At 38.2% G+C, this 19,900-nt stretch overlaps 3 protein-coding genes across 12 annotated transcripts in view; 1 reads left to right on the top strand and 2 right to left on the bottom strand.

Annotated features, from left to right (window-relative positions):
* The window catches only part of TMEM126A (transmembrane protein 126A), a 1,099,470-nt gene that overhangs the window by 10,314 nt on the left and 1,069,256 nt on the right, over positions 1-19,900 (bottom strand). The gene's annotated exons all lie outside the window — the stretch shown is intronic.
* TMEM126B (transmembrane protein 126B) lies at positions 11,087-17,941 on the bottom strand. Of its 2 annotated transcripts, XM_050755899.1 has the most exons (5): positions 17,819-17,941; positions 14,719-14,840; positions 13,290-13,483; positions 11,803-11,914; positions 11,087-11,550 (listed from the first exon to the last, which is right to left on the bottom strand). In XM_050755899.1, exons 1-5 carry the CDS (start codon positions 17,897-17,899, stop codon positions 11,367-11,369), a joined length of 693 nt encoding a protein of 230 aa, XP_050611856.1. In that variant the 5' UTR covers positions 17,900-17,941; the 3' UTR covers positions 11,087-11,366. The 2 variants fall into 2 exon arrangements, with proteins under 2 accessions (XP_050611856.1, XP_050611857.1); XM_050755900.1 differs by lacking the exon at positions 14,719-14,840 and having other exon boundaries at positions 13,393-13,483; positions 17,819-17,933.
* DLG2 (discs large MAGUK scaffold protein 2) overlaps positions 18,141-19,900 on the top strand; it is a 2,230,265-nt gene continuing 2,228,505 nt past the window's right edge. For 6 of the 9 annotated variants that reach the window (XM_050755798.1, XM_050755796.1, XM_050755801.1 and 3 more), the window contains exon 1: positions 18,141-19,899. In XM_050755798.1, coding sequence (XP_050611755.1) covers positions 19,881-19,899 — 19 coding nt within the window. In that variant the 5' untranslated portion in view covers positions 18,141-19,880. The remainder of the gene's footprint in view (position 19,900) is intronic. The other 3 variants (XM_050755793.1, XM_050755794.1, XM_050755797.1) reach the window with 3 other exon arrangements.

The following is a 19,900-nucleotide window of genomic DNA, read 5'->3' as shown; positions in this document are numbered from 1 at the left end:
TGGGATTACAGACGCGTGCCACCACGACCAGCTGAATATATATATATATATTTTTGAGATGGAGTCTCGTTCTGTCACCCAGGCTGGAGTGCAGTGGTGCGATTTCGGCTCACTGCAAGCTCTACCTCCTGGGTTCACGCCATTCTCCTGCCTTAGCCTCCTGAGTAGCTGGGACTACAAGCACCCGCCACCACACCTGGCTACTTTTTTTTTGTATTTTTAGTAGAGATGGGGTTTCACCATATTAGCCAGAATGGTCTCAATCTTCTGACCTCGTGATCCACCCGTCTCGGCCTCCCAAAAGTGCTGGGATTACAGGCGTGAGCCACCGTGCCTGGCCCCTGCAGATTTTTTAGTAGAGACAGGGTTTCACCACGTTGGCCAGGCTGGTCTCGAACTCCTGACCTCAGGTGATCCACCGGCCTCGGTCTCCCAAAGTGCAGGGATTACAGGCGTGAACCAGCATGCCTGGCCATCTAGTCTCTCTTTTACTCACTTTGCTTTTCATTTCAAGGTTTTAAGCAAACAAATCACAATATTGTGCTCACTACCTTTGCCTGAATGGAACTTCACTAGGCCTTCTCTATAACTGTCTGTTTCCTAATTATGTGGACACTATAAACCACCATCTTGTAGAGAATAATGGCCAATAGATTGAAACGTTAAAAAAAAAAAAAAAAAAAGCCAGAGTGTGGAATACTTAAAATGCCAGACTAGGAATTTGCTCCCTTTTGTTTGCTTTATTTTCTGGGAAACGTTAGTTATTAAAAACGGGAGTTAAAAAATTCATAGTTACACTATGATAAGAGGCATATGGTACAGAAAAAAATGGAGGCAATACTGCAGATGGATATTAGATAGGTGCCTCCAAATAAAAATCTCAAGGACATCTCATACTCCAAAGCTGAAAATCACATATGTTTTCCTCTCTCATATCTACTGTTTTCTGTCTCAGGGCTTGACAACACCATCCATTTCGTTGCAGAAGCCAGAAACTTAAGTTCATCTACATTACTCCCTGCAGACTAAACAGTCATGAACATTGATTGATTTTCTTCCTAGATATTCTTTACACAAATCATCTCTTATTTAGGCAGTGAAAGTGACTCTTTATTCTCACAGATTCCACTCATCTTCCATTCAGCAATTCTCTACATAGCATCTATGAAAATTTATGTTAGATAATTTAGCTGAACTTGGGCTGTGCATGGAAAAGAGGGGATAGAAATGTAGCCAGAAATCAGCAATGTCTATGATACTTGCACCAGACAACCATAAGCTCGTTTTGGAAATAGGAAATAAAGAACAATTTGTCAAAGCATATTTTTCTATTACCAAAAATACATGCAGTTCTTTTGATTTTAAAAGTTTTGAGAAATGCTGAAAGAGAAAAGATAATTTAGTTTCTTATAGCTTGTCTGAACTCTCTAACAACAGAATATTGGCACATAAAATAATCTGAATGAAAGAAAATGTAATTTGACCACTTGTCACTACCTTTATTGCTACTACCTATTATCTCTTACCTAGACTGTCTATAAAATCCTGTGTCACACAGAAAAATTGCTGGGATATGGCTGTGACTTAAATGCTGCATGAATCTGCTGAAAATAGTTGATCCAGGAAGATTCCATATTTTTCAAAGATAATAATCATAAAATAAAAGAGGGACTTCTAGCTTCTGGAAGTGACACAGTAGCTTATGTTGGACAGACCCTGTTGCAAATAACAATTATAAACTCTGGACAAGGAAGAGATTCTTTTCGAAGACCCTAGAAAGCAACCAAAATAGCATGAAAACACAGGAGGGTATACAATTCTAGAAAGAAGGGAAAAATAGTGGGTAAGATCCACATTTATCCAGGATTTTTCATGAGGGCATTAGTCTGTGCAGTACATGGGGAATAGTGTGCCAGTATAAAGCAGCATTCTTCCCATTCTAAAAAACTCAGAAGTTGAAATTTGGAAATGCCAGATCAACTGAAAATTGGGGCAGGAACCTTGAAAAGGGAGTCCCAAAATCTGTCTAAAAAAATCCCCTCAAAGCTTTAGCTCACAATATAACAGTACATGCAAGTGGTAAGACCCAAAGAACCCAATGGACAGCAACAGTTGGAAGACTGGAAGAGCTGAAGTGAAATTTCAGCAGTCGTCTGATGCTGGGAAGATAGTGTATTTTTGAATATTTAAATTCAAATATTTGAAATTTAAATATTTCCAAGTTATACAGACTGGGTGAGAACTTTGGACATTCCACTGAGCAACATCTTAGAATTAATGACTACATCCAACGACTAAGGCTTATGCCCTAGAATCAAGGGCAAAATCAACCAAATCAATATTTTTTTTAAAAAATCAAATTAAGCAAAAAGGAAGTCAAAGAGGAAGGAATAATAAAGGTAAGAGTGGAAATAAATGAAAGAGAAAAGACAAAAACAAAAACAATAGATAAAAAAACCAACTGTGATTCTTTGAAAATAATAAAATCAATAAGCCCTGATAAGACTAATCAAAAGAAAAAGAGACCAAACAACTAAATCGTTTTGGACCGAAAGAAGGGACATTAATACAGATTCTACACACATTAACAGGATAAGGAGAGGATATTATGAACAACTTTAACCTAGTGTGTTCAACAATTTAGACAAAATGGACAAATTGCTTGGTCTTGTTAATTGCTTATCTGGAGAGTTACAATTTATTTTTTCTTTTAAATCTTATAACCTACAACCTTGCTAAATTAAATAGGATTTAAAAAATTACATGGATAATTTTATTTCTTCTTTTCCAATCTGGCTAGACTCTCCCATACAATGTTGACTAGAAGCAAAAAGCAGACATTCTTGCATTTTTCCTGATCTTAGGGGGAAGTCATTCAGTTTCCCACCATCATCATGTTAATTATAGTTTTTTTTGTAAATGCCCTTCAAAATCTTAAGGAAGTTCCCTTCTTTTCCTCATATGCTGGGAGTTTTTATCAGGAACAGATGTTGGATTTTGTCAAATGCTTTTTCTGTGTCTATTCAGATGATCATTTATTTCCTTGTTTAGTCTGTTAATACAGTGAATTATATTGTGTAGAGGCTCCACGTTCCCCAGTCATCTTTCTGTGTCCTGACCAAAAATCACAGAGCGCCTTGACTGCTTTGTGACCCGGTCAGCTGCAGTTTTTTCCCAGTAGGCTTGAATCCAAACTGAGACCTTAAAACATTTCTGGGCACTGATAAAGGTATTTAGGTTGTTGCCCAAAACACTAAAATAAACTGGCCCTGAGCCAGATTCCTTAAGCCCTCATATAAACTCCATATCCTAATCCCCTTGTTGTGAACTTCTAGCCTTTTCTCTTGTTGTTTGTGGTGAGGATTGCTGCAGTTCACTCATATAAAAGTTCCCCTAATAAATGCTTTGGACTGATCACCCTGGTGTTTAGGGCTTCTTTCTATGAATCCCAACCAGCCTAGTCTCAGGATGACTCAGGACACTCCCTTGTGGAAAATCCCCTGCTGTCACTTTTGGGGTGACTCCTGCTGTGGGTTTGGTGGAACAAAACATATTGAGTGATTTTTTAAATGTTAAGCCAATTTTGCAAGCCCCGCTTGGCCACGAGGTACTATTCTGTGTACATATTTTTGTATTTGGTTTGCTAAAAGTTTGTCAAAAGTTTTTATATCAATGTTCATGAGGAGTATTAGGCTGTAGTTTCTTTCCTCAAAATATTTTTATCTGGCTTTGACATCAGGACATTGCTGGACTTATTGAATGAGTTGGCAAGTGTTCCCATCTCTTCATTTTTTTTGGAGAGTTTGCATCATATTGTTATTATTTCTTCCTTACATGTTTGATAGACTTTACCAGTGAAGATTTCTGGATCTGAATTTTCCTTGTAGGGAGGATTTAACTACAAATTCAGTACTCATGATAGATATATGGCTACTCTGATTATCTATTTCTTTTTGGGTGAACTTCACAAATCTTCACAAAACAAGATCAAATATTCATTTATTCATTTTACCTAAGTTCTCAAGTTTATTGGCTGAAATTGTTCAAAAATATTTTCTTGTTATATTTTAACATCTGTAGAATCTGTGGTGAAACATCTCTCTTGATATTGGTCACTTATGTCTTCCCTTCTTTATGCCTGATCTATCTGGCTAATTGTTTATTATTTTTGAAAATCTCAAATAACCACCTTTTGGTTTTATTGATTCTTTTCTATTGGTTTCTGTTTTCTATTTTTTTCCCTTTGTTCTATATTATTTCTTTCTTATTCTTATCTAGGATTTGACTTGCTCCTCTTTTTCTCATTTCTTAAAAACGTAGCTGGGGCAATTGATTTGAGATCTTTTTCCCCTCTAACATATGTATTTATCATTACAAATTTCCAAGTACTGCTTTAACTGTATCCCATAGATTTTTAAATGTTCTGTATTATTTTAATTCAGTTCAAAAGAATTTCTAATTTCACTTTGCTTTCCTCTTTGGCCTGTGGATTTTTTTTTTTTATACTTTAAGTTCCAGGGTACATGTGCATAACGTGCAGGTTTGTTACATATGTATACTTGTGCCATGTTGGTGTGCTGTACCCATCAACTCATCAGCACCCATCAACTCGTCATTTACATCAGGTATAACTCCCAATGCAATCCCTCCCCCCTTCCCCCTCCCGATAATAGGCCTCGGTGTGTGATGTTCCCCTTCCCGAGTCCAAGTGATCTCATTGTTCAGTTCCCACCTATGAGTGAGAACATGTGGTGGTTGGTTTTCTGTTCTTGCGATAGTTTGCTGAGAATGATGGTTTCCAGCTGCATCCATGTCCCTACAAAGGACACAAACTTATCTTTTTTTATGGCTGCATAGTATTCCAAGGTGTATATGTGCCACATTTTCTTAATCCAGTCTGTCACTGATGGACATTTGGGTTGATTCCAAGTCTTTGCTATTGTGAGTAGTGCCGCAATGAACATACGTGTGCATGTATCTTTATAGCAGCATGATTTATAATCCTTTGGGTATATACCCAGTAATGGGATGGCTGGGTCATATGGTACTTCTAGTTCTAGATCCTTGAGGAATCGCCATACTGTTTTCCATAATGGTTGAACTAGTTTACAATCCCACCAACAGTGTAAAAGTGTTCCTATTTCTCCACATCCTCTCCAGCACCTGTTGTTTCCTGACTTTTTAATGATTGCCATTCTAACTGGTGTGAGATGGTATCTCATTGTGGTTTTGATTTGCATTTCTCTGATTGGCCTGTGGATTTTTTAGAAGTGTGTTAGTTTAGTAACAGTTCCAATTTTCCAGATACCATTTTGCTATTGATTTCCAATTCAGTTCCATTCTGGCCAGAAAATATACTTTGTATGATTTGAATCCTTTTAAGTTTATTGAGATTTATAAAGTAGATTCTGGTCCATCTTGGTAAGTGGTCCACATGTGCTTGTAAATAATGTATACTCTGCTGTTGTGCCAAGAATTCTAAAAACATCAATTAGCACAAGTTGGCTGATGGTCATTATCCTTTCTGAATTTCTACCAACTTGTTTTATTAATACTGAGAGAAGGTTATTAAAATCTCCAACCATTATGAGGATTTTCTGTTTCTTGTTTCAGTTCTATTAACTCTTGCTTCACGTTATTTTCAAGCTCCATTATTGTATGAATAAACACTTAGGATGAATTGATCCCTGTATAATTGTGAAATAACCTCCTTATTTCTTGGTAATATTCTTTGCTTTGAAATTCACCCTCTCCCTCTCTCCCTCGCTCCCTTCCCTCCTTCCTTCGAGTCAGGGTCTCACTCTGTCACCCAGGCTGGTGTGCAATGGCACAATCATGGCTCATTGCAGCCCCAACCATCTGGCAAGTGATCCTCTTGCCTTAAGCACCTGAGTAGCTGGGACTACAGGATACTATGCCCAGCTAACTTTTTATTTTTTGTAGAGACAGGATATCACTATGTTGCCTAGGTTAGTTTTGAACTCCTGGGATCAAGCAATCCTCCAGACTTGGCTTCCTAAAGTGCTGGGATTACAGGCATGAGCCACTGTGCTTGGCCTGTTTGATATTAGTATGGCCACTCCAATAACTTTTTTTTTGATTAGTGTTAACACAACACAGCTTTTCCTATCCTTTTAACCTATTTGAGTCTTCAGATTTCATGCAGGTTTTCTTTTAGACCATATAGCTGGATTTTGCTTTTTATCTAAATTAGGCAATTTCTGACTTTTCATGGGGGAGTGTTTAGACCATTTATGTTTAATATGATTTTTATATTTTAGAGTTTAAATCTATCAGCTTTCTATTTGTTTTCTATTTGTCCTATCTGTTCTACATTTCCTTCTGCCTGTTTTTGGACTAATTGATTTTTTTTCCATTTCATCATCTTTCGTATCCTACTAGTTATAATTCTTTTAAAAAATTGTAATGATTGCTTTAGCATATATAGTACACAGGTAGTTTCCTAAGGCTATCTTTAGAAAGTACCACAAACTGGGTGGCTTAAAACAACAAATTTATTCTCTCACTGTTCTGGAGGCTGTAAGTCTATAATTAATGTATTGGCAAGGTTGGTTTCTATTGGAGGCCCCGAAGGAGAATCTGTTCGATCCTTCTCTTTTAGCATCTGGTAGTTGCCTGCAATCCCTGGTGTCCGTTGGTTTATAGATGTGTCATTCCAATCCTTGCTTTTGTACTCACGTGGTGTTCCCCCTTATGTATTTGTGGCTTTATGTGGACGTTTTCCCTCTCTGTTGTGTTTGTGTACTCAAATTTACCTGGTATTATAAAGACATCAGTCATTGGATAAAGTTCATCCTAATCCAATATACTGCATCTTAACTTGATTACATTTGCAAACACCCTGTTTCCAAGTAAGGACATATTCACAGGTACAGAGCTTAGGATTTGAACATATGTTTTGAAGGGGACAATTCAACCCCCACAAGAGTATCTTTATCATGATCTACTTTCAAGTAATATTATGTCACTTTATATATAGTATTAGAATTTTATACCTTCATGTCTTCCCTCCTAGTCTTTGAGTTATTGTCATACATTTACTTCTACTGGTTATAAACCACATAATATAAAGTCATTTGTTTTTGAAACAAGTTTTTAAAATAAGGACAATTTATATTTACCCACAGATTTGCCACTTTTAGTGTTCCTCATTTTTCTAGATTTCCATCTGATATCGTTTTCCTTCTATTTGAAATACTTCTTCAAGATTTCTTAGAATGCAAGCCTTCTGGTGATTCATTATTTCACATTGTGTAAGTCTAAAACAGTATTTGGTTGCAGGATTTTTCTGTTGTTGTAATAAAAGCACATAACATTACATTTACCATCTTAACCATTTTTAACTGTGCAGTTCAGTAGCGTTAAATATATTCACATTGTTATGCAACAGATCTCTAGAACTTTTTAATCTTGCAACGCTGAAACTCTATACCCACTAAATACTAATTCCTCCTTCCCATTTCTCCCAGCCTTTGGTAACCATCTTTCTACTGTATTTCTATAACTTTGACTACTTTAGGTACCTTGTATGAGTGGCATTACACAGTATTTGTCCTTTTGTGACTGCTTATTTTGCTTATTTCACTTTGTGTAATGTCCTGAAGTTTCACTTATGTTGTAGCATGTGGAAAGATTTCCTTCTTAATGCTGCATAATATTTTGTTGTATTATACCACATTTTCTTTATTAATCTATTGAAGGACATTTGAGTTGCTTCCGCCTGTTGGCTATTGTGAATAATGTGCACAGGTCTCTTCAAGATCTTGTTCTGAATTGGATATATATCCAGAAGTGAGAATGCTGTACTGCATGGTATTTTCCTTTAATTTTTTGAGGAACCACCATACTGTTTTCCATAATGGCAACATTCACAACACAGTGCACAAGGTTTCTAACTTCTTATTTTCTGTTTTTTGGAGAGTGGCCATCCTGATGGGTGTGAGGTGATGGTTTTGATTTGCATTTCCCTAATGGTTAGTGATGCTGGTGTCTTTTTATATGCTTAGTGGCCATTTGTGTATCTCTTTTTTGAGAAATGTTTATTCAAGTCCTTTGCTCAGTTTTGAAGTCAAGTTATTTGGTTTTTGTTGTTCAGTTGTAGAAGTTCCTTGTATATTCTGAATACTAACCACTTATCAGATGTATGACTTGCAATTATTTTCTTCCATTCTTTAGGTTTCCTTTTCATGCTGTTTTTTATTTTGACACACACAAGTTTTTCAGTGTGATGTAGTCCCAATTTGCTTGTTTTTGATTTTGCTACTCGTGCTTTTGATGTCGTATCCAAGAAATAGCTGCCAAATCCAATGTCCTGAACAATTTCCCCCAAGCTTTCTTGTGGTAGTTTTGTAGTTTGCTTTGTCTTTGGGTTCACTAATCTTTTCTTCTGCGATGTTCTATCTTGGGGAGACTTTGGAGTGGATTTCTTTGTTCCTGTAGTGAAGCTGGTGGGGTTTAGGGCTACCAAGATTCAATTATTCATGTTTATTAATGTCAGTTTGCCTGTTTTTTAGAATGATGAAGCTAGGGGAGTACGGGGTATGCATCTTTGGAAGGCTCTTTTTTTGTTTTTTAATGAAGCTGAGGAAAGTGGGTGAACAAATTCTATGAAATTCAACCACATGTGTAAAATACTATGTCTTCATTATTAGATTACTATTTAAACTTGAAAATTCAAAAACTGAATAGTTAATGCAAGATAAAACAATTGTACAAAAGCAGAGAGAAAATCAGTACACAATACAACCCAAGCAATGCAGTGCAATACAATAACACCACAAAAGTGGGGAAAATCACATGGTGAAGGGAGTCAGGGGAAATGAAGAGGTAAGAGTGAAGGTAAGTTCTCATAAGAGGGACCATATCTTAGTTATTATTGTACACCTATCAGGAAAAACAGACAATGTAAACACATTTATTGAGCAACTTCTACATGCCAGGTGTGGTATGGTATGGTTTTATGTACTTTACTCTTTAGAACCACAGTATAAAGCAGTTATTAATATGTTTTAAAACACAGAAAGTTTACATAACTTGCTCAACCTGTAGTATTGAGTGTTGAATCAACATTAGCTGAATAAGTGAATATATGTTTATTCAAATGAAAGATATGTTGTGGATTATCTTTGGTGGACTTTTCTAATCTTCTCTACAGAAGTGCTAGACTGATAACTACAGGCTAGGAAGAGGAACATAATACTTGATATGCAGCAATAGCAACAATCATTGCTGCTGCTATGGTCTAAATGTTTGTGCCCCTGAATTCATATTTTGAAATACTAACCCCAAGGTGATGGTATTAGGTGGTAAGGCCTTTGGGAAGTGATTAGGTCATGAGGACAGAGCCCCATGAATGAGGTTATTGCCCTTATAAAAGAGGCTCCAGAGAGCTCTTTTGCCCCTTCCATCATCTGAGGACACAAGAAGGCATTACCTATGAATCAGAAAGCAGGCCCTCATCGGACACCAAATTGTAGCTTCCAGAACTATGAGAAATAAATTTCTGTTGTTTATAAGTCACCCAGTCGATGCTACTTTGTTACAGTAGCCCAAGTGGACTAAGATAGCAGCTAATACATACAGACTTCCTATGAGTTGGGTACTGTTTTGATTTACATATATTAACTCATTTAATACAATACTTTGAGACTGAGTACAGTTTTTATTCCTCATTCTATAGATAAGGAGACTTAAGTGCAGAGAGATGAAGTAGCTTATTCAAGATTATCCTGTTAGTAAGTAATGAGGCCAGGATTTGAACCTTGAATGGAGCTCCAAGCTGTACTTCACACCTTCTGCACGTTGTTTTTCTTCACTGGCTCACCTGGCTTCACCTTTGGGTTCAGGCCCAGAAGGTCAAGGTTTCCCTAATTTCTCTTTTCAGCCTCTTATAGTCACTTTGACAAGTAGTGCTTTCCTAAGCTAAAGGAAATATTGATTGCCTTGCCAGCTTTTTTTTATTACAAAGACAATCTGAAGTCATGGAGTAAGGTACAAATCTATTTAGCTTTCTGGTGGTAGGAGAGGTGAACTTAAGTCAACCCTGTTATATTTCCAGGATTACCACATTTTAAATCTCAAAATGAATATGGCTACGATATGGAGAATGAGATGTACAGTTCCATTCTGTAATTCTTCTCATCCATGTTCATTTTCTGAACTAAGATAAATGCGTAGCTCAGGGATGCCTTAGCAGACTCTAAAGAAACATGCTGTAAACTCTTTAGATTTTAAGCTTCTTTAGTGACAAGCACTGAATCTTTGTACCCTTGGTGCCTATCTCAATGCATGGCAGATAGGCACTCAATAAATATTCTTTCTTGGAAACAAGAACTGAAGGTTAAAAATAATTTCTTTGAACTATATAGTGAAGACAATTTGTAAATGAGAAGATAGTATCAATGCAGAGAAATGGGCTATGTTATTCCCATACCTTCCTTAAGAACTTCCAATTCCTCCTTCAAAATTTGGCTCAATTGTTACTTTTTTCCACCACAGCTTCCCCTTCTGCCTAGTTAACAAGCATACCCTCAGTGCCCTTACAGAATTATGTGTATACCTCTCAAATCCTCTCATAGTGTATGTTCACACTTCTTATCCTCCTCAATTGAGTTCCTTCTAGGTAAGGAATGTTCATTTTCTTTTTTTTGTTCATATGGAGTTCTGCTCTGTCGCCCAGGCTGGAGTGTAGTGGCGCGATCTCAGCTTACTGCAGCCTCTGCCTCATGGGTTCAAGCGATTCTCCTGCCTCAGCCTCCCAAGTAACTGGGATTACAGGCATACACCATCATGCCCAGCTAATTTTTTTGTACTTTTAGTAGAGATGAGGTTTTGCCATGTTGGCCAGCTGGTCTCAAACTCCTGACCTCAGGTGATCCGTCCGCCCTGGTCTCCCAAAGTGCTGGAATTACAGGCGAGAGTCACCATGCCCAGCCAGAATGTTTATTATATTTAACACAGTGCCTGAGAAACAGCTCAATAAATGTTTGATGAATGAATGAATATATAGCTGCACAGATGAGACCTTGAAGCCTAAACCCATTTCCGCATACAAAAAGGAAAGATGAAACTTTTATTATTATATTTATTGATACTGAATATTTATTATCTGTTACATACCAGGCAAAATGGACAGACCATCAGGAGATAAAACTTGTATCTTACATGTAAGATGAAACTTATATTTATTGATTGAATTATTGAATATTTTTTGAGTATTTGCTATACCAGGCAAAAGGCACAGAAACAAATTATCTGTTCAGTTACTTTTAACTCTTTCAGCAATGCCTGAGTCCTCTTTATAAAAACTTCATTCTGCTAAGTTAGCAACCGTTCATTTTTTTTGGTTACTCTTCATGTATAGTTTTCTCAAGTGTCCCTTCAAATATTGCATAATGGTATAGACCATTTAATATTCCAAACATAGTCTGAAAGACTAGAGGAATCACCATTAATTTCATTTGTGTTTGACAAAGCCTCATCCAATGGAGTAAAACCCTTCCTTTTGGTGGCAGTGGAACGGTATGATACCTAAAAAGAAAAAAGAGTTAATCACTTCTTCTGGATATGAATGCTATTAGAAGTTTGTTGACTTCTCCTAAACTGATAACTGCCTTTCTAGGTCTATAATGTAGAGAGCAAAAAAGTTAAAAGTTAGCTATCTGAAATACCAAATGACCACATTTTGATTCAAATATATCATAGACAGCTAAAGAAAAAAGAGAGTTTATTAACCTAAAAAAAAAAAAAAAAAGTAAAAAAGAAGGAAAAGGAACAACTTACTTAGTTGCCAGACGTCCATTTTTAGTAAAAGCCAGAGAACTGGGATAGAAAACACCACAAACTATGCCGATCAGTGAACTTCTGAAAACACAGTTTTCCTTGCTTATATTTTCTGGAAAACAAAAGTAAATTTGGTTTTCCTTTAAAACTCAAGAGCTATTAAGACAGTGTTGTACCTCAGAGTAGTTATCTGCACTATCCTCAACCACAACTAAACCATAGAAAGAATATCAGAAATTCAAACTCTGTGGCATATAACAGGCTAAATGCAGCACATTTAAAAAAGTTTTTATTGTACTTTATCACATAGAGAATTACCTCTAACATATGTGGTTGTTGTAGAAGCTATTTTATTTTTTAGAGACAGAGTCTCACTGTGTTGCCCAGGCTAGAGTACACTGGCATGATCTCGGCTCACTGCAACCTCTGCCTCCAGGGTTCAAGCAATTCTCATGCCTCAGCCTCCCAAGTAGCTGGGATTATAGGCGTGCACCACCACACCCAACTGGTTTTCTATTTTTAGTAGAGACTGTGTTGGCCAAACTGGTCTCGAATTCCTGATCTGCCCGCCTTGGCCTCCCAAAGTGTTGGGATTACAGGCATGAGCCACCATGCCCAGCCAGAAGGAATTTTATAATGACAGAATACTAAACTAGCAGACCAGACCTGGATTCTAGGTTAATACATTTTTATTATCTACTATGTATCAGGAATGTGCTAGGTGCTAGGAATACAGTGGTATATAAAAGACACCTGATCTCTGACGTTCTGGCCAGTTTACAGGAATGAAAGACATGAGATAAATATTTAAATAATTATAAGTGTACACAATACTTTGAAGATAAACTATATAGAGAATGTATCTAGACACCTAATGTACAATGAGGGAACCAGAGGTCTCCCTGGGGAAAAGATACTTAAGCAGGGACCTGAAGAATGAATGATGGATAGAGGCTCTATCAATTACTAGTTGTGAAACTCAAGGTAAGGTGAAGGGCAGGAAATAACATTAAAAGCCCATAATATGACAGATATTGTGGTAGTCATTTAACCTACAGTATCTTTTAATTCTCACAAAATCCTGTGAGGTGAGTACTATTAGTCCTAATTCATAGATAAGACAAGGGAGGCTCAGAGATGAAATTACTTGCTGAATGTCACAAAACTTAAGTGGCAGGAGGTAGGATACTGAAATGATGTTTGTTATATGCCACAGTCAATTCTTTTCCCAGTATGTTGTTTATTAGTGTACTTGAACATGCCTCAGTTTGGGTTGCTTGCTTATCTACAAAAAGAAAAAAATACGATTTACCTAATTAGGAGGATTGTTGCAGGGATTAAATACGACAAGGTATACGAAGGGACTTTACAAACTGTATAGCACTATATAAATGTAAAGAATTATTATTAGCAGTAGCAAAAGCATATGTTAATCAGTAACTTTACTTAGACAAAACTACATTATACATTAGTGAATTTAAATTCACCTGAATACAAAGGATCAATTACAAGAAGCTTGTAAGTAACTACAGTAGACAAAAATGGAAGTGTAGCCAATGATGCATATGTTTTCAAAGCATCGTGTTTAACCTTGAAGCAGCGTCTGAACAGGAAGTTTGAGAATATTCCAGAGAAACCAGCTGTTGTTCCAAATGACGTCATTTGATATATATTTGGTGTCCTAATAGAAAAAAAGAAAAATTCAGTTCACTGTAACATTGAACTTAATGGATACAGCCTTTCCTAAAAAGTTGTTATTGCATATTTACTCAATTTGAAATACTTCTTGAGCACTTACTATGTGAAAAGTATTTTCTAAGTGCTTAAGATAGGGCAGTAAACAAGGCAAAAGAAAAAAAGAAAAGGAAAGAAATTTCCCACCCCTCATAGAACTTGTATTCCAATGAGAGGACATGATTCTCTTTCTGATAATATTTACAGTAGTTCTAAAATAGAGCTCTTTTAAATAATTTTGGTCACAAATAAATATAAATATGCTCCAATGTAGCCAAATTTTATGAGTTACCCAAATCGAAGAATACCTTTCCTGCAACTAAAAGATTTACTTTGCTTAAGTTCAGCTAAAAAAAAGCTATTTACATTTGGTTAGGCCTTCTATTTCTGCATTAGTCCCAGATACATTTAAAATAATTTGTCCAAGATTTAGAAAATTTCATCCAAAAAAATCTGATCTAGTTTTCTTATTAAGACCCATACCTAAATCCAGGAAATAAGATCAACTGTCCTTTGGTTTTATTCTTGAACTCCATTCATTTAAAAGTCAAAATGGCCAGTCTGGCCAACATGGTGAAACCATCTCTACTAAAAATACAAAAATTAGCTGGGTGTGGTGGTATACGCCTGTAATCTCAGCTACTTGGGAGGCTGAGGCAGGAGAATCACTTGAATCTGGGAGATGGAGATTACAGTGAGCCGAGATTGTGCCACTGCACTCCAGCCTGGGTGACAGAGTGAGACTCTTATCTCAAAAAAAAAAAAAAAGTCAATATGTTAATGTGAGACTATATTTATACTATGAAATCTGTATTCCCTTTTGCTGTACTAAGTACTGTGGCTGAGATAATCAATCCTTAACTGATTATAATTACTCACCAATTAAATATAAGTACCCCCCCAATGATTTTCTCTTACTTTTAATTAAAATATATTTACTGCACAAATGTTTTAGCAATACTTTTGGATACTTTTTAAGAAACAAAAGAAATTATCCACAATCCCAAATATTCCAACAAACCACTATTTTCATCTGTTCTTGTTTCCCTCATTCTTTTTTTTAAGGATGTGTTCTTCATAACCAACTCAAAGAATAGGATAACAAAGAATAGGATCTCAGAAACAATGGCAATACAAAAGACTTGCAAATAAAATGATTTTCAGCCTGGGTATTTCTCTTACATTTCTTTTCTAAGATAGTCAAAATTTTTTTCTATGATTTCTATGATCATTGGTCTTCTGAGTTTTGCATCTTCTAGAGAAGGACTGGGTTGACCATGCATAGATGCTGTCATCTTGACATCCTGGAAAAAAAAATTCCAGAGCCATAATAGCTAATGATATTCATATTACATAAAACCTTACAGAATTCTACAGATTCAGATTTGAAAACATTTACAGTTTAGTAGTGTGCCAGGTACTGTGCTGTCTGCTTTCACATATTTTGTTAATAATTCAATCAACATTTACTGAGCTCTTATTATCTGTTAGACATTGGCTTTTTGTTATTATTTTTTATTTTCTTGCTAAACATCCTACAACACACAGACATTGGCTTTCTGATTCACACACTAACTTGAGAAATTGGTAGTATAATGATTATCTCTATACAGATGAGAAACTGAGGGTCTGAAAGGTTGGCTTGCTTAAGATTTAGTTTAGAGGGATAACATACTGATACTGTTTCTGTTTTCCTCTCTCCTCATTCTGAGAAGGCAGTCAGGCCCTTTGTAGTTGTCCTCCTAGCTCTTCAGGTGGGGAGGTGGAAACAATGGCTGCTTATTGACATCTCTATCCTCAGTTTCTCATGAAAGACTGAGTTCATTTTGGAAATCGTGTTTCATTTCCTAGAGAGGTAGGAGAGAGCAGGGATTGCCTTGGAGAACAGTGAGAGAGAAAAATTAGAAAGAGGGACACTGCTCCAGGAAGGGAACAGGCAGTAGATTGTGGCTACTACTTTGAAGTACATAAATTACATAACCAGTTCCCTATTACCAGCTGTGGTGGAAGCAGAGCCTTTGCTAGAAATGATTATGTAGTATAGCAGAGACCCACACCTGCCACCACACTTGGCTAATTTTTGTATTTTTACTAGAGATGGGGTTTCACTATGTTAGCCAGGCTGGTCTCGAACTCCTGACCTCAAGTGATCTGCCTGCCTCGGCCTCCCAAAGTGCTGGGATTAAAGGCATGAGCCACCGCGCCGGGCCCCAGAGACCCAAAGCACTGGGCTCCTTGGTTGGAAGGTTCTTGTGTCCCAAGTGTGATGAACAGACAGCTGCCAATGTCAAGGGACCATGAAGACTTGGCCAGTAGCATCTTAACAGAAACTAGAGAGATTAAAAAACAAAACAAATCAACAACAACAAGAAAACAAACCCTGCACTCTCAGACAGGATCCTTTCTGAATGTTTTGCTCTGGGCAAGACTCTAGTTTCTGTGAAAAATCTTAATAACATTTGTTAAATCCAAACATGTAGTTGCAAATGTTTACCTACTACAGCAGCCAAATGGAAAGTCTATTGCCGCTAAATTCACTGCTTTTTACTCTTTTTCCTCCAGATTAGCCAAATAGCCTCTTTACAAATGTACACTAATCTCAATTTTAACGTTTATATTGAAGGCAAATACTAAATCTCAAAGTTAAGGAGTCCTAGACAAGAGGATTAGACGGGATAAAGCATAATGAATACACAAAATACTTCATAAATCAGTGGTTCTCAACCTTCAGCATGCACAAGAATCACATGGGGTATTTATTTGAAATGCAGTCTCATGAACTCCCTCCTGAGATATCTGGATTCAGCAGGAGTAGGATGAGGCCTAGAATCTGCATTTTAATAGCACCAAGTGCTTTTGATGCTGTAGTCAATGGACACATATTGAATATTACCGTAATACTCATTTGCTGAATGAGCGGTATGTACCAATCCTAACTATAGAAGGGCCAGTTGATTATACACGGCTCCTGGCATCAACATACGTAAGTTATGAGCTCCTTTGAACCTTCTTATGGCATTACACAACGAGTAATAATGGACCAATTTCTTTCTCTGCATCATCGCAGAATTGTACTCAATCTTTTTCTGTAACATTTCTGGAGAGGGCAGGGGGAAAAAAAGTAAAATATTTTACAAATTACAATTTTTCAGTGACTAGACTTACATCTTTTTCCTCTCCTGGACACCCAAATGGAAAGTATAAGGGATAGTAACATCTAAGGGAGGTTCTATACCTAACCCATCTATTGTACTAAGATGGCAGATGTCAATAACATGAGTAACCATAAACCTTACATAAACTTTTGTTTTGCTCTCATCCAGTTCACTGAAGTCCTCCACCTTCCACCAAAAGCAAAAAACAAAATAAACTTCCAGGCAATATCTTCTACTAATCTCCTACCTAGTCTACACCCTAAACTCTCTATAGGGAAAGCAGACACCCAGGATTATGATTACAGGATAGCAAATACTGAAATACTGAAAAGAACACAGAAAATATTATTGAGTGCTTAAGCTTTGCAAGGCACTGTCAAAGAATCGACTGCTTTCATTACACCCCTCCCCTCTTAAGGCCACTCAACTAGTCACCACGCTTATACCAGTAAGAGTGGCTTATAGTTTGCAAATCATTTGACGGTTTTGTAGTGCTTTCATGTGTATTATTTCACCTAATAATACATTTTTCACCTAATAATAAATTTCAACTTTAGAATTTTATTCAGTATTCTCTCATAATTTAGGGAGCACCTGGTATATGCCAGGCCTCCGAGTAATCAAGATACAGTCATCCCATCCTCAGGAATCCACAATGTAGTGGGAGTTCAGAACAAAAATGCTGGCAATTTAAACACAGAATGAGAGAGTGACATAAACGAAAAACCCAACAACCTAAGAAAAGGCAAACTTAATCTAGCCAGAGGAGGCGTGGGAAGGCTTCCCGGAGGAAGTGACATTTAAACCAATATCCGAAAGAGAACAATTTGGCAGGGGAGTTGGGACGGATAGAAGCAGGGAAATATTCCAAGTTGAAGAAAAAGCCTGTGCAAAGGCCTGGAGACAAGAGAAAACAAACCGCAGATAATGAGTACTAGAACTTAGGTAATCTACGTTCTCTCCGCCTCTTTCCACAACAGCTGGAGACTTAATCGACTGCTCCTTGCATGGACTTGGGGGCTGTTTTAACTTTTCAAATCTCCTTTAAGTGTATCATCTTGGAAGACTCTGCCAACACTTTGAAGCTGCAGAAATCACCCCCCATACCACTTCGGATTTCCGCCTACCTTGGGCGCTTCCTCAGTTACCACCGGCACCACACCTGAATCCCTCAGCTTGGCCCCAGCCTCATACCCGAACACCGCCATTTTGATGGCTCACGTGATTTGCTGGTGGGCGGGAAGTGGTGCGGGTTTACGGCTCATGCCTCTCGCTTGCAGCCCGGGCCCGCCCCCCTCAGTCAAAAGCCGCGCCCTCCATCCTGTCTGTGATTAGGCGCGGTGTCTAGAAATTACGGCCACTTATTCGCTTAGAGGAGGTCCAGGTGCCTGTGGGTCCGCCCCCATCGCCAGCAGAGTATTTCCTTCCCTTGCTATTTGTCAGTTTAGCTCCCTGTTTTCCTCGCGTCTTGTGGGGAGGATGGGGCGGTCCAAATGTTGGAATGTTACTGCGCTCCTGCCTCTCCTCAGGGCACCTCTGGTAGCTGGGAACTAGCTGCCTGCCCCTTTCAGTCCTTGAGGGAACTCGCCCCTTTGCCCTGGCCCGTGTGGTGTTAAAGCTCTGTTTCTCGGGCACCTCCTCCTCCAAACCCCCAACCAGCCGCCCAGCGCCGTCAGAGCAGCCCCGACTAGCCTCCTCTCCTCTCAGCCGTCTGACTCCTCTCCCCAGTCTGTAGTCCCCTCAATTTCCATCCTTTAGCCCCGCTTGGAAGGAGACAGGAGAGAAATTTGCCCACTACCCCCCGAGAAGACCCACTTGTCAGTCGTGTCTCAGGGTGGGGGGCACTGCAAGGCCTGGCGCTGTTTTGTGCACGTTAAATGCCCAGCAGTATCTCCCAGACCGGCAACCCCCGACCCTCCAGTCTCCATGTCTTAGAGAAGCCAAATTCGAGAGTTATATAATTTCTAGTGCTGCTGTTGCTCCTGCCTGAAGAAACACTTCACCGCGTGGAGGGTGCAGGACATTTCAGTGCTCTTCCCTAAAAGAACGGGGCTTGGGCAGGGGTGGCCAGCGGTGGCAGAGAAATGTCTTGTCTTTTCTGCAAAAGGAAGGTGGGTAGTTTGAAGAGAGATTGAGAGAAAAGGATGTGGATGTGAAAGCCAAGCAGCTGCACTTTTTCATTTTGAGGAAATCGCGGACCGTTTGCATAGCTTATGCTTACATGTCTAATACTACTACGGCGTCTCTGAAAACACCTTTGGGGGAAGGTTTGGCTTCTCTCGAAGTCTCAGTGTTTTTCCTCGCCGGATAGGGAGCTGCTTGGATGCGAAGAGATGGCATGATGTGAATGACTCCAGTGTGAAGAAATCTGCTTCGCCAACTCATCCTGCATCAAGTGCCCATTGAGTAGCACTGTCACTTTAATGTCTCCATGCCAAGGGATTGCTTTCCTTTTTTTTCAATCCTCTCTGTTAATACATGGGAGGATCAGAATCAGAGGTGCATTAAGGATCAAGCCTGGGGGCTTGGAGAGCACAGAAGAAAAAAATGAAAGTGACAGCAAGCTGGATTCTGAGTTACTGAAGGGGTGAGATCCGGAACTTCTGATCAGTAAATAGAAGGGGGCCTTTCGGTGTGTGTTCTGCCACAGAAAACTGTTCAAACTCACCTATCTTTTTAGAGACTGGAGTCAAAGAGGTTTTTAAAAGTATTTTTTGGGAGGTGGGGTTAAATTTTTCTCTACATATTTGAGGATCTTTTTCATCATGTTTCAGTTTGACCATGTATAAAGTAATGAGACAGCTGTCTAAATTTGGTTTGTGCCTTAAATGAGTTAGTCATTGAACTTCCAAAAATGTTGCTGCCTGAAGAGGAATTTCAGTAACGTTCTTCATGTTTCCAATAATTTTCCCAGTTTGTAAAAACAGTCTAAATATTTTCTGAACATTGAAAAACTTGAAAAACTAAAAAATTACGTTTCTGTAAACTCTGTGGGCGATGTAAAAAGTTTAGTTGTGGAAAAAGTACATCATTACTTTCTTTATCTGACATAGAAGATTCAGCCTGGATTTCAAAACTGAGCAGTGAAGTGGTTTGCAACAGTTACCTGGCTCTTGGCCTCAAACCAGCTGGATCAAACTGAGACCTGAAAAGAGATCTTGAATTCTGTGGCAGTGGAAAGACCTAAGAATGCCAGTCAAGAAGAAAGG

This window comes from Macaca thibetana, chromosome 14 (genome assembly GCF_024542745.1).
Source record: "Macaca thibetana thibetana isolate TM-01 chromosome 14, ASM2454274v1, whole genome shotgun sequence".
Classification (NCBI taxonomy): Eukaryota; Metazoa; Chordata; class Mammalia; order Primates; family Cercopithecidae; genus Macaca; species Macaca thibetana.
This window is presented reverse-complemented; position numbering and strand designations above follow the sequence as displayed.